Below are 14,195 nucleotides of genomic sequence, written 5' to 3' on the forward strand. Positions count from 1 at the left end.
GGTCAGTCATTTGGGGGGGGCAGAGATCAAGGCCTATAAGTTGATTGACTTATTTTGACAATTACTGAAAGTTAATAAATACATCATTACCTAAAAATGGCAGGGAAACTTAAAAGGTGCATATGGTATTAAGAACTTAAGTTGTTATGCTGGAAAATGTTATAATTGCTTGTAAATGTGTGTATTAGTCAAACATAAAATGTGTGTTTTGGGGGGGAATATGCAGTAAAATGCCAATGAGCGGTTTTTGTGTGTGTGCTTTTGTACGGCAAATTGCTGCAGAAATGTTGAGAAATTGAATGTAAGACTGGAAAAGTAACAAACCGAAATGGACATTAATCCATTCCTAGCGCAAGAAGCTAACATCTGCAGCTGCAATAAATAAATGCAAGAGACAAGACTGTGTCCAAGCTAGCGATGTGTCGTGATGCAACAGAGGAAAAGGCACTGATTGCTATGGCTTCATTCACAAGTAATGCTAAGCCAAACTATGAATGCAAGGAAACACAATGGTAAAACAGCACCCAGCAGGTTCAAACCCTATCTGCTGACATAATCCAGTGACATCAGCTGATTGACAGGTATCTGTGGTTTGGGGGAAACGGCCTCATGGGCTGAAATGGACCCCCTGGCAAGCCAAGACTGGCCCCATGTTCTTCCCTCCTAACCTAAAAGAAAATAAGAGGCCAGGTGCATCTCAGTAGTGAAGGAGTTCATCACGGGAGGAGCCACCACTAAAAAGCCCCCATACCTCATACATAAGGCATCACCTGCTGGTCTAAAAAGCATTTAAATCTCTCTTTTCCTCCATCAGGGGACTCAAGGCTGTATACACAGGTTTCCAAAGGCAGCGGCGTAGCGTGGGTTGTCAGCACCCGGGGCAAGGCAAGTAATTTGCGCCCCCTAACCCGGGGCAAGGCAAGTAATTTGCGCCCTCTAACCTGCCGCCGCCAGCTTCTTCTTGCTGCTGCCTGGGCTGGGGTATTTACGGTAAGGTAGCCACGGCGGCGGCGGGTCCGTGTCAGGTGATCTGAGGCGAGTTGCCGCTGGCGCTGCCGCCCAAACAACGCCACTTGCCCGGAGGAGGAGGAGGAGGGCAGAGAGGCGAGGAAAATGCAACATGGCCCAGCAGCTGCAGCGGCGGTGGCGGGGCTGTGATGAGGGGCTGCCTGGCGCGCCCTCCACGGCAAGCGCTGAGAGCCGCTGCCAGCTCGTCGGCTCCACGAGACATGGGGCTCTGCTACAGCCTGCGCCCGAGGCTCTTCAGCGACTCCAGAGGCGGCGAGCGCGCCCCCCCCAGATGTTGTGCCCGGTGCGGCCGGCCCCCCCTGCACCGCCCACGCTACGCCACTGTCCAAAGGTGGTTTTCTATCCCAGCACTGACAAGACCCAGGCCTGCTTAGTTTTGTGCTGCATTTTGTGTCTTCAGAAGACAATGTCCTTTTCCCATAGTATTGAACAATTAAGCAGCTCAGCTTATGTTACCTCCTCATAATGCTGCCTCGTGACCTTTAAAACCAAAGATATCCTGATGGGGGAAGATGTGCAGAATATATTCAAATGCCACAGTCAACTGCAAATAACATCAAAATCCTTTGATGCGTTCTCATCATTCCATTCTATTACATGTGGAAAATTGGCGCTACAAATATTCCACTCTTTATTTTAAACAAACATTTGCTGGCTTCATATACTATTTACTTACAAACGATAATTTATGAACTTTTTTATATATATAAAAAAACGACATTGTGTGGAAAAAATGCCGTTTGTTGCGGCCAAACCAAAATATCACTTGGCCCATCCATTTAAAGTTTCCTTGCTATTTGTCCGGCCTAAACAATCTAAATCCTTCTCAGTCTGGAAGAATTCAATTTCTGAACATGAACGCTAGCTGTATTAAGAATTTCTGTTAACAAAAAGTACCAAAAATATTAGCAGGTTCGAGAAAGATAAATGAAACTAGAGCTGTAACACACAAACCTGGCCAACAATGAAAATTTGCACACCACCCCAATTGGAATATTGAAAGCAGCCAAGAAAAAATGCTCTTTTTCTTGCGTTGCTGAAGTCTATGCGGTATCCTTGGAGGTTTTAGAAATTTCAGGAGGCATGAAAGCTATGATTCACCTCCAAATGTCAGTTCCTAGGAATTGCAAGTGGGGAGAGTGGGGTTGTGCTCTTGGTCCTACTCTTCTTCTTCTTCTTCTTCTTCTTCTTCTTCTTCTTCTTCTTCTTCTTCTTCAGCGATCACTCATAGCCAAGTAACATTGTCTTCCATGAACACAGTCTTAACAGTGAGGCCGTAAGTGACTGTGGAGGCCAATTCTGGATCCACACATCCTTCCACAGTGAGGACATAGGGTTCTGGGTGGGAGTTGATCACGGTGAGGGTTTGCCAAGCGTGCCTTCCTCTTAGCACGCTTCTCCCTTGTGTTCTGAGTTAGAGCATCTTCAGAACCCATGACACCTTTGGTAAAGGCTGTTCTCCAATTGGAGCCCTCGCAGGCCAGTGTTTCCCAGTTGCCGGTGTTTATAGTACATTTTAAAGATTTGCCTTGAGAGACCCTTTAAACCTCTTTTGTTGACCACCAGCATTACACTTTCCATTTTTAAGTTCAGAATAGAGTGGTTGCTTTGGAAGATGATAATCAAACATCCGCACAACATGACCAGTCCAATGAAGTTGATGTTAAAGAACCATTGCTTGATCATTGAATGTATCATTGCATGTATGCTTTATGGAGAGATATGCAGGCTTCAAACATTTAGAGAGCCTACACATTTCTCTGTGTGCAAAATGCACAAATTCCTTGTGTGGAAAGAACAACATTGGTGGAAACTGGAAGTGTGAATGCACGTGTGTATTTAACTTTTGCCACACGCTATAGTATCTGAAACTACCCTCTCCTTGTGCCAGCAATTGCTGACTTGCTGGTTTCCGGAAAACAGACTTGGGCTTAAAGTGGCCGTTGGCTGGGGCTGCAAGCTAGAGAAGAGTTTAGTATAATATATCTATCAGAATGAAGCTATCTGTCAGGGAACTGCCATCGGGAAAACAGGAGGTGAAAGGGCTCACAGAGGCTGAGAGAGACTTATCGGCTGAGGAGGGAACCAGCAGGGGGAGAGGAGGAGCTCCAAGGGAAAGTGAGTCGGAGGGATGGCTCAGAGACACTTCCAGCGAAAACAGTGGGGAGGTTTCAGGACCTCCCATAGGGACACCCACTCCTCGCCGGAAACTGTCACGCCGAGAGTCCAGAAGACGCGTTTCCGTTAAGGAACTTTTATGCTGGAAGAAGTTCCGTAAACGCCCACTGTCGGATACTACAAGCGACTGACGGAGCCATGCTTAAGGAGCTCCGTTACAGACAGAGGTTTGTGGACTTAGCCAAACTCTGAGGGACTAGGAATTACACGCACAAGCAGCTCATCATCCCATCACACTATCCACTGGGTTTCACATTGAGGTTCACTTCTCAGCTGAAACAACGTATCAAAAGACAATTATAGAGGCATGCTTTGAAACAAAATACAGTTGTACCTTGGTTTTCGTATAGCTTAATTCTCGAACGTTTTGGCTCCCGAAAGCCGCAAACCCAGAAGTGACTGTTCCGGTTTGCAAACTATTTTTGGAAGCCGAATGTCCGACAGGGCTTCTGCGGCTTCCGATTGGCTGCAGGAGTTTCCTGCAGCCAATCAGAAGCCGCACTTTGGTTTCCAAACGTTTTGGAAGTCGAATGGACTTCCGGAATGAATTCTGTTCACCTTCCAAGGTATGACTATACACATAAAAATGTATTCAAATTACCAAGCAGATTTTTTAAAAAAAACAGTTTATATCTATAAAATGTTTATATACCACTCTCCCACAAAATATCAGGGTGATACGCAGCAATTCATTTGAAATAATCTTTCCTGAATTGGGAAATGGATGCCTCTTGCTCTGTGTTAGGGCAGGGCCTCAAACAGCAGTCTGGAGAGAAACATGAAACAGGAGCCTTGTTGTTGTTGTTGTTTAGTTGTTTAGTCGTGTCCGACTCTTCGTGACCCCATGGACCAGAGCACACCAGGCACTTCTGTCTTCCACTCCCTCCCGCAGTTTGGTCAAACTCATGCTGGTAGCTTCGAGAACAATGTCCCACCATCTCGTCCTCTGTCGTCCCCTTCTCCTTGTGCCCTCCATCTTTCCCAACATCAGGGTCTTTTCCAGGGAGTCTTCTCTTCTCATGAGGTGGCCAAAGTATTGGAGTCTCAGCTTCAGGATCTGTTCTTCCAGCGAGCACTCAGGGCTGATTTCCTTCAGAATGGAGAGGTTTGATCTTCTTGCAGTCCATGGGATTCTCAAGAGTCTCCTCCAGCACCATAATTCAAAAGCATCAATTCTTTGGCGATCAGCCTTCTTTATGGTCCAGCTCTCACTTCCATACATCACTACTGGAAAAACCATAGCTTTAACTATATGGACCTTTGTTGGCCTGGATCAAGGTTAATCAGGATCTGAAGGCAACCAAAAGGCAGGATTGGAGATCAAGCCCCAAGTCAAGACCAATGAGCAATTGGGACCAGAGAACAAGCCAAGAATAAGGATCAAAGAGACGTCAGGATCAAACAGTGAACATGACAGCAGCTAAATTTTTTTGTGATCTAGTCTAGCAGACTAGTTTGGTAATGTATGAAAACATGAATCATATGGCATGACAATAATAACACGGTTACTTTTCAGGTAGTACCTGATTTCATACACAGCAATTTCCACCGGGAATTTCTGACAGAGCAAAACAAACAAACCAAAAACTTTAACCAATTAAGTTTCCAAAAATTAACTTTCGCTATTGCTTCAGTTACTTACCATCAAATTCTGCAAGCCTGGTAATGTCATCTCCAAGTTCTGAGGTCACGGGTAAAGCCTGTCGCACTTTTAGGTTGGTTTCGCTGCAAAATTCATAATATACTATTTACACATCTCTCTGGAACTTAATACCATGATCTTGTATATTGACTGGAAGTAGACAATAAGGGTGTGTGTCCCCGCAAGAAACAAAAGAGTGCCAACACAGATATGTACTGTATTTTTTGCTCTATAAGACTCACTTTTTCCCTCCTAAAAAGGGGAAATGTGTGTGCGTCTTATGGAGCGAATGCAGACTGCGCAGCTATCCCAGAAGCCAGAACAGCAAGAGGGATCGCTGCTTTTGCTGCGCAGAGATTCCTCTTGTTCTTCTGGCTTCTGAAATTCAGAATATTTTTTTTCTTGTTTTCCTCCTCCCAAAACTAGGTGTGTCATGGTCTGGTGAGTCTTATAGAGCGAAAAATACGATATTTCCCCCCATGCTCCATTGTAACTCCTGGTGATTTTTTTTTTTTTTTTTTTTGCAATAGCAGAGCAAAAAAGTTATAGAACAGCAAAAGAAATTAATGTGCACATGATGTCTCCAGCTTACCACCTTCAACAACTCTTTAAAATTACAGGAGGTTCCCTAGTTCAAGTCACTCAGGCTTGAATTAGATCAGTGGTGACCAGTGTGAAAATGCTTTTTTTAAAAAAAAAAGTTTTAAAATATATATTGAATTAGCCATTACCTCACCATCGCCATCTAGTGTCACATTTGTATAATGCATTTAAAACGCTCTTAAAACGTTATATTTGCAGCTGTATAGCTGAGTCCCTAGACTAGTCAAATTATAGGGACAGAACTACCTAAACTGTATAGAAACTAAATCACGTATGCTACTACAGCGGCAAGAATGTTACTCGCTAAAAAATGTAAAGAAGCAGAAGTCCCAGCAAAAGAAGAACGGATACAAAAACTTATAGAATTTGCAGAAATGGCAAACATTACCAGAAGAATAAGAAATCAAGATAACAAACTTTTTATAAAAGAATGGAAATGGTTTATTGAATATTTATAGATAAACTATAAACAGATAAGATTGGCAGGATTATGGTAATAACCTGCAGTTTTATAAGAGTATATATTTAAAGTAGATGAATAAATGAGCAAATTAAGTTAATTTGGATTTGCAGAAGGTATTAAAAATAAATTTAAGTTACAGCAGAAAGAGGAGGAAGGAAGTCAAGTATTGAAATGTTAAAATGACTGTAAAATGAGTGAAAAGTATAAACCTGAAAAGCATAAATATAATTTTTTTTAAAAAATAAACTAGTCGAATACCACCCATAATGACACGCTTGTAGCTGCATCTCTTCCCCTCTTCCCTGGTAATAATCAGCAAAACAGAATGTGATGTCACTGCATGGCATGTCTGTGCAATGCAATGACATCACATTAGACATTTTGGATTGGATTGCTACATCTTACTCTGCAAACAACAGTGTGCAGTTATGAGGGGCTAGGTGTTCAAACTCTTGAAACGTGGGTTGCCCTGACAATTACTCAGAGTGCTCATTTTAGAAACAATTGCTTGGATCTTAATTTGCTGTTTGTGACCAGCAGCTTTGCTGTGGTCTAAACCACTGAGCCTCTTGGGCTTGCCGATCGTAAGGTCGGCGTTCAAATCCCCATGACAGGGTGAGCTCTGTCCCAGCTCCTGCCAACCTAGCAGCTCAAAAAAAACACAAGTGCAAGTAGATAAATAGGTACCACTATGGCGGGAAGGTAAATGGTGTTTCCATGAGCTCTGGCTTCCGTCACGGTGTTCTGTTGCGCCAGAAGTGGTTTAGTCATGCTGGGCACATGACCCAGAAAGCTGTCTGTGGACAAATGCCGACTCCCTCAGCCTGAAAGCGAGATGAGCACCGCAACCCCATAGTCACTTTTGACTGGACTTAATTGTCCAGGGGTCCTTTACCTTTTTTTAACCTTCTTCTACCAACAGGTGGGGCAGAGATCCAACAGATTGTTTAATGTACTGTAGTAGCACAGTGTTTAAATGTATGCTGTGGGTGGGCCCTTGATTTCAGTCAGAGAAAAACTAATTAACTTATCAGCCCATGGAGAACTGCGGCCGCTGCTGACCAGTGAAAAGGGGCCATATCTGCTGGACAGGCTCCCCCCCCCCAGGGCAGGACGCAAACTCATTTCCCACCAGACTAACTGGAATTGCACTACAATGAAAGAGCTATAGGCTTTGGTTTTGTTTTGATTAAAAAGCTGGCATTGTAAAGGTTGAACATCTGCACAGCAATTATTTGTTTTGAGGCTCTGAAGAAAGAAAACAACAAATATGATTTAGTCAGGCTGCATCTAGACATCCCACACACAGGTTACTAAGTATAACAGGGCAAAACCACTGCCATCTGAAAGGAGTTCACACCAAACGCAGATGTTCATGCTGAGGATATTATTATTTTTTGCACTTCAGAGGGAAATTAATATCATTTTACAGTAGCAGCAACCAAACTGTGAAACAGGGAATTTGAAATAGTTATCCCCCACCCCCGAGAGGCCCTTGAAAGAACTCTTTAGAGCCAAATATCAAATGTCTGTCTTAAACAGTAAGTACATGTTTAATCCATGTTGCCATGTTTTTTAACATTTGAAAGAATTTGTGGTTCAGATTTCTGGGCACAGAGTGGACTCGGACAACAGGGTCCCCGGTCACTTCATTGATCTTTAGCAAGAAAAATCAACGGGCCCGGACACTTTCTCGCCAGAGTGGTGCATACTCTAGTTATTTCCTGCTTGGACTACTGCAGTCCTCTCTGATTGCTATACGCCAATCAGGTATGGTTGTTGCTTTCTAAGCTTCTCTGGTAAAATACCAAAATAATACCCCTTCCCTATTCATTTAAGATGAGTAGGGACAGGGGCTGAAGAAAGGAAAATGTTGCCCGCTCAGTGCTTTTAGTCCTCCGTGGAGATCCAGGTGTGCAGCCTGGGAGTCATTCTGGACTCACAGCTGTCCAAGGAGGCACAGGTCAATTCTGTGTCCAGGGCAGCTGTCTACCAGCTCCACCTGGTACGCAGGCTGAGACTCTACCTGCCCACAAACTGTCTCACCAGAGTGGTGCACGCTCTGGTTATCTCCCGCTTGGACTACTCCAATGCGCTCTGCGTGGGGCTACCTTTGAAGGTGACCCGGCAACTGCAGCTAGACGGGTGACTGGGAATGGCCGCTGAGACCATATAACACCGGTGTTGGTGCTGACCTTTAAAGCCCTCAACAGCCTCAGCCCAGTATACCTGAAGGAGCGTCTCCACCCCCATCATTCAACCCAGACACTGAGGTCCAGCTCCGAGGGCCTTCTGGCAGTTCCCTCCCTGCAAGAAGTGAGGTTACAGGGAACCAGGCAGAGGGCCTTCTCGGTAGTGGCGCCCGCCCTGTGGAATACCCTCCCATCAGATCATAGCTGTCAATGTTACCCTTTTTTAAAGGGAAATTCCCTTATTCCGAATAGGATTTCCCTTTAAAAAGGGGGAAAGTTGACAGCTATGCATCAGATGTCAAAAAAATAAACAACTATCTGACTTTTAGAAGACATCTGAAGGCAGGGAAGTTTTTAATGTCTGATGTTTTATCGTATTTTTAATATTTTATTGGGAGCTGCCCAGAGTGGCTGGGGAAACCCAGCCAGATGGACGGGGTATACCGTATTTTTCGTCCCATAGGACGCTCTGTCCCATAGGACGCACCTAGTTTTTTGGGGGGGAAATAAAGGGCGAAAATTTTCCTTTATTTCCCCCCCAAAAGCAGGTCGGGGAAACCGAACCAGGTCGAGGAACAGCGGGATGGTGGCGCTGCGCCTCCCTGCTGTCCCCCGAGCTTGTGGGGCTGGCCAATGTCTGCCCGGCACGAGGGGCGCTTTGCTTCAGGGCGCCCTGCCCGCTGGGCGGCAGGCTGCTATCCGCAGCGTGGGGAGCCCTGCGGGGAACTCCTGCAGGGCTCCCCACTCTGCGGAAGTATGCCCGGCGCGAGGGGCGCGCTGCTTCAGGGCGCCCTGCCCGCCGGGCGGCAGGCTGCTATCCGCAGCCTAGACAGCCCTGCGGGACCTCCCGCAGGGCTGCCTAGGCTGCGGATGTCTTCCTGAAGCCTGGAGAGCGAGAGGGGTCGGTGTGCACCAACCCCTCTCGCTCTCCAAGCTTCGGCGAAAGCCTGCATTCGCCCCATAGGACGCACCCAGATTTCCCCTTCATTTTTGGAGGGGGAAAAGTGCGTCCTATAGGGTGAAAAATACGGTAAATAATAAATTATTATTGTTTTTATAATTACAGCCGGAGGGACCAGCTCTTTACAAGGTTAAAGGCAAAATAGATTGAAAGCATGCATACCCATCAAGCTCTGCGGTCTCAATGTAACACAGTCCATGTGGTTCACTGCTGGAAAGAAGTAACAGATCAGCCTGTAAAGAGAAGGAATATTTTCAGCACTGCTAAAGTAACTGCACAACTGTATTTTATTTGCATATTCCTATCATCTTTGAAATGTTAGCAAACACCTATGATTGGGACATAGGGGATGGGTTGCAGGTAAGGACAGGGGAGAAACTGGATTTTGTTTCATTTCTGTGAAAAACCACCTAATCTGTAGTTTTTGAATAAATATATGCTCCAAAGCACAGCTGTCCTTCACACTTCTCTGAAATGAAGTTCTCCAACCCAAAGGCGTGTATAAAAACGCATATATTAGCAGGCCAAGTGCACCAGATGCATTTATTAGTGAAGATAACATACAAAAATGCATTTTGATAGGGGAAATTGCTTCCAAAAATGCATATATTGCATTGAGTTTGATAATGTGTTTGTAAGGTGAAATTCACAATAAAAAACTGGTGAATTGTCATGTTCTTTAGCCATTCAGTAATAAGGAACCGTCTATTTCTTCTGTGACTGCTATGCTTCCTCATGAGCTTTTGGTGAAGGAAGATAAAGCTTTCTGAAAGTTCAAGTAAATAATACCTGCTCAGATAAGGCTTGACAAGACTCACAAAGAACTCTTAAAGCTCAGTGAAACCAGACTAACCACCCCAGGAGCCATGCTGTTCCTTCATCAGCAAGACTCATTCTTCTCTATCAAGGGTAGTGTGTGTTACGAAAAAGGAGCAATGCAGAAGCGAGCTCCAGGTGGCTGGGATGCAAAACAGGATGTTGATGTTATAGGACTGTACCGTGGGAACCAGGGACGGTCTATTCAGTGCACTGAGCACCGGATGTTAGCTCAGAGTGGCACATGACCCTGTACTGGAAGTACATGGGTGGAGTTATTCTCTCTCTGCAGTTGGTGATGAAAGTGTACAGACATGTTTTCTCTGTACTGCTGGAAAGACAGGAATAAAGGCATGTAAATATATTTCTGTCTGTCTCTTTCCCCTCCCTGGGAATGGAGGGGGGGAGGAGTGGTGTGTTCTTTTCATGTTGAAAAGGATGGCCAAAGAGACCTCGCCTTGATCTTGCCGGAAGTCGCAGACAGGGAGGTCAACAAGGATTCAAGACGGGCACCTGGAGGGTGGCCAATTCCTCTGGCTTTTGGCTTGAATCAACAGTGTGGTGGTGATGTTTTTGAACTGCAACTCCCATCATCCCTTAACAGGCTATAATGACCAGCAGCGTTGGGAGTTGGAATCCAACAACAACTAGAGGACACCCCTCCCCCCCAAAAAAACACACCCTAGGACACCTATATTTGATCATTTTATTTCTAATAATGCTTTCCACCGATTTATCCAGAGCTGATATTCAGCTAATTAATTATGATACAGCGTCAATCATCAACGAACCACGTTCACCTTTAGAAGAATAGTTTGAAATCAGGGTAGAAGCTGTTTTGCACACCCTGCTCATCAGCCATGCAGACAGAATTACAGCTAACCAAAGGAGAGGCATTTTAGGCAAGAAAGAGGGGTGACCTGCATCCTATTTCCTAACCATGTTTAGAACAAGATATCATTCTCTGTGATACATATTCTAAAGGGGTAAAGTTATAGGCACTTACCACCACAAACTGGTCATTTTCCAATTTAATGATGTCTCCAGCTCTCACATTCATCCACTTTTCATTCTGCAATCTACAGTGAAGGAGAATACGCATTATACATTTTTAACATTTATGTGTTGTGGGAGGGGGTCTCTCGAAATTACTCACTGAAATGTAATCCTTTATGAATAAGTAGCGGTATCTTATCGACATTTGTGGCTGTGTTCATTGGGGCTGGTGGAGCTGAAGAGTAGAAGAAGAGTTTGGATTTGATATCCTGCTTTATCACTACCCGAAGGAGTCTCAAAGCAGCTAACATTCTCCTTTCCCTTCCTCCCCCACAACAAACACTCTGTGAGGTGAGTGAGGCTGAGAGACTTCAGAGAAGTGTAACTAGCCCAAGCAGCTGCATGTGGAGGAGCGGGGAAGCGAACCCGGTTCACCAGATTACAAGTCTACTGCTCTTAACCACTACACCACACTGGTAGAGCCACAGCCAATGATATTCAGAGCTGCTCCCTGACTGGTTGCAAGAAAGAGGACAGGCCAAGGCTGGGAGGTGGGCAGCGACCCATTTGCCTTAATGGACCAGCCTCTGCTGATTCTAGATTAATTAGTAAAGAAATTAAATAATGGGGGGAAATAACCGCTTACCAGGTCTGCGATGGGCAAGGCTTGCGGCCCAGCATGCAGCCCCATCGCCCTCCAGCAGCCAGACCGTCTCAAGGCAAATCTTTAAAAAATGCAGTATAAACACCGACAACTGGGAAACACTGGCCTGAGAGCGCTCCAGTTGGAGAACAGCCTTCACCAAAGGTGTCATGGGCTTTGAAGATGCTCGAACTCAGGACAGAAGGGAGAAACATGCTAAGAGGAAGGCACCCTTAGCAAACTCTCACCATGATCTCGCCTGGAAACCTATGTCCCCACTGTGGAAGGACGTGTGGATCCAGAATTGGACTCCACAGTCACTTACGGACTCACCGTTAAAACCATGTTTATGGAAGACAATCTTACTTGGCTACGAGTGATCGCCAGAGAAGATGAAGATGTATCATTTCTTCCAGGCTGACCTTTTCCTTTCCAGGTTCATGGGCATTGCTACGGTCAGATGATGGCTGCTATTTTTCACAGCCGGGAAGGAATTTCCCCTGCCCTGCAGGTTTTGCTTTCCCCCTAGCAATTGTCAAAACTTTGGGGGTTTTAGACCTTGGGCAGAATCCTTTAGTCCAACAATCAAGGAAGGGGTGTTGCGGTGACTCACTCCTTTCTGTAACAGAGATATCAGGGTTTCCCTTTAGAGGGGTCCTGAGGGAAGTGCTTGGCAGTGGGCCATAGAGCTTCCCTCTATGTTTTGCAGTGTCCCCATATTCCTGATTGACCCTGTTTTGCTTAGACACCCAGCTGGGTGCCAAGAGGGATATACACCCAATGCCTAAGCCAAGGTTCCCTACCTTTGAAATTTAATAAAGTTGTGGCCATTTTAATCTCAAATAGGTTGTCATGTGTTTTCCTTGATCTGAGTTCCGGCTACTGGACAGAGAGGGGACTGCCGCTGGGGAACTCAAATAGAAATTGGAAAAGAAAAGGACATAACATTGTTTTATGATACAAGAAATGGTTTATTACTTCAAATGGGAATGAAGGATAAAAATAAGCCAGGGGATAAATATTTATGATGAGGAAAGTGGGCACATTGTTCCAGTATTGCAAGGAAGCTATTTATAAAGCAGCTACACAGGCCTAGAAGTTTAGTAGAGGGAAAGTTTGAATAGTAAAGTTATGGCAGAACTGGGACACCATAGAAAGAGATAAATTTGGTTGCAGAGAGGTTAGCAAGGAGGAGGGGTTGGTTTGGCCTGTTTTGCTTGTTCTCATGGCCATAACACCACAACTTTCAGTGTGGTGTAGTGGTTAAGAGCGGTAGTCACCTAATCTGGGGAACCGGGTTCGTGTCTCCGCTCCTCCACATGCAGCTGCTTGGGCCAGTCACACTTCTTTGAAGTCTCTCAGCCCCACTTACCTCACAGAGTGTTTGTTGTGGGGGAGGAAGGGAAAGGAGATTGTTAGCCGCTTTGAGACTCCTGAAGGGGAGTGAAAGGCGGGATATCAAATCCAAACTCTTCTTCTTCTTCTTCTTAAGTGCAATGTACAAAACTATAATGGGATCCCGTCAATGCTTCTGAGAGACCTCTCCAAAGCTGTAGATTGGCACAAAGATTGGCCTGAACAGCATTGTCGGAGGGCAGGTGGCGAAATCGTTTTGCTAAGCTCAGCTAGTCTGGGTCTGCAAGACAACCTGGGAGCCCCTGAGCTTTGCCTTGAGGGCAGTCGCTTACTGTCAGGGACCGTGCTGAGGAGGGGTGCTCTGAGGAGGAATGGTGGGAGCCTCCCCCTGCTCCTGATCAGGATGCTGAATCTTCCCAGGAGCAGGATAGTATAGATTTGGAACAGTGGTTTGCAGAGGGGCCTAGTTCAGAAGGCAGAAGCTGGGAAATACTGGATGGGGAACAGGTAGGAGAAGAAACACTGGAAGAGAGAGGGTTAACAGACTCCCTTTTGTTGGAAAGCGTCCGTCCACTCAGCCCAAGGTCAAGGAGAGCAGATAGGGTGGCAGAACAGAAAGCACAGTGGTAGAGAGATCAGGTTGAAAGATGTGGAAGTGACGGGAGTGACTAAGGAGGAAGTGGGTGGAACCCTTAATTGGGAGCACCTTCATTCCGAGGAATGGATTCTTTGTTCTCTTGCTGTGATCATTAACATTTCTAACATTTCTAAGAGACTCATTTCGCTTTGTTAGGCTTATCTACTGCCGGGGTGGGGTGGGGGAGCCAATTCCTTGAAGCCTGACACTTACTGACTGAGCAGATGCTCTGAATGCAAAAGGTTCCAGTTTCAATCCCAAACATCTCCAGCTAAGGCTGTAAAAGGCCGTTGTCTGAAACCCTGGAGAGGTGCAATATTGAGCTAGGTGCACCAGTGTCTGACTTGGTATTAGGGAGATTCCCATGTTCCTGAGATGGGGGAAAGCCAGGATACAAAAGTACTACATCAACAATTGGGTGCCTCGGACACTTTAAAAGGTGAGTGCCTGGAGGCGGTTGGAGGATAGATGGTGGCTAACAGATTGAGGTTGAATCCTGACAAGACTGAAGTACTGTTTTGGGGGGACAGGGGGCGGGTGGGTGTGGGGGACTCCCTGGTCCTGAATGGGGTAACTGGGCCCCTGAAGGACCACGTGCGCAGCCTGGGAGTCATTTTGGACTCACAGCTGTCCATGGAGGCGCAGGTTAATTCTGTGTCCAGGGCAGCTGTTTATCAGC

At 45.7% G+C, this 14,195-nt stretch overlaps 1 protein-coding gene across 1 annotated transcript in view; it reads right to left on the bottom strand.

Moving 5' to 3' along the window:
- Window positions 1-14,195, bottom strand: part of ATP8B4 (ATPase phospholipid transporting 8B4 (putative)) — a 104,652-nt gene that overhangs the window by 64,346 nt on the left and 26,111 nt on the right. Inside the window, exons 6-8 of the mRNA XM_053365581.1 lie at window positions 10,891-10,963; window positions 9,231-9,301; window positions 4,850-4,932 (exon numbers count right to left, since the gene is read on the bottom strand). Of these exons, the coding sequence (XP_053221556.1) occupies window positions 4,850-4,932; window positions 9,231-9,301; window positions 10,891-10,963 (227 nt within the window). The remainder of the gene's footprint in view (window positions 1-4,849; window positions 4,933-9,230; window positions 9,302-10,890; window positions 10,964-14,195) is intronic.

The sequence above is a fragment of the Podarcis raffonei genome, chromosome 14 (genome assembly GCF_027172205.1).
Source record: "Podarcis raffonei isolate rPodRaf1 chromosome 14, rPodRaf1.pri, whole genome shotgun sequence".
In the NCBI taxonomy this organism is placed as follows: Eukaryota; Metazoa; Chordata; class Lepidosauria; order Squamata; family Lacertidae; genus Podarcis; species Podarcis raffonei.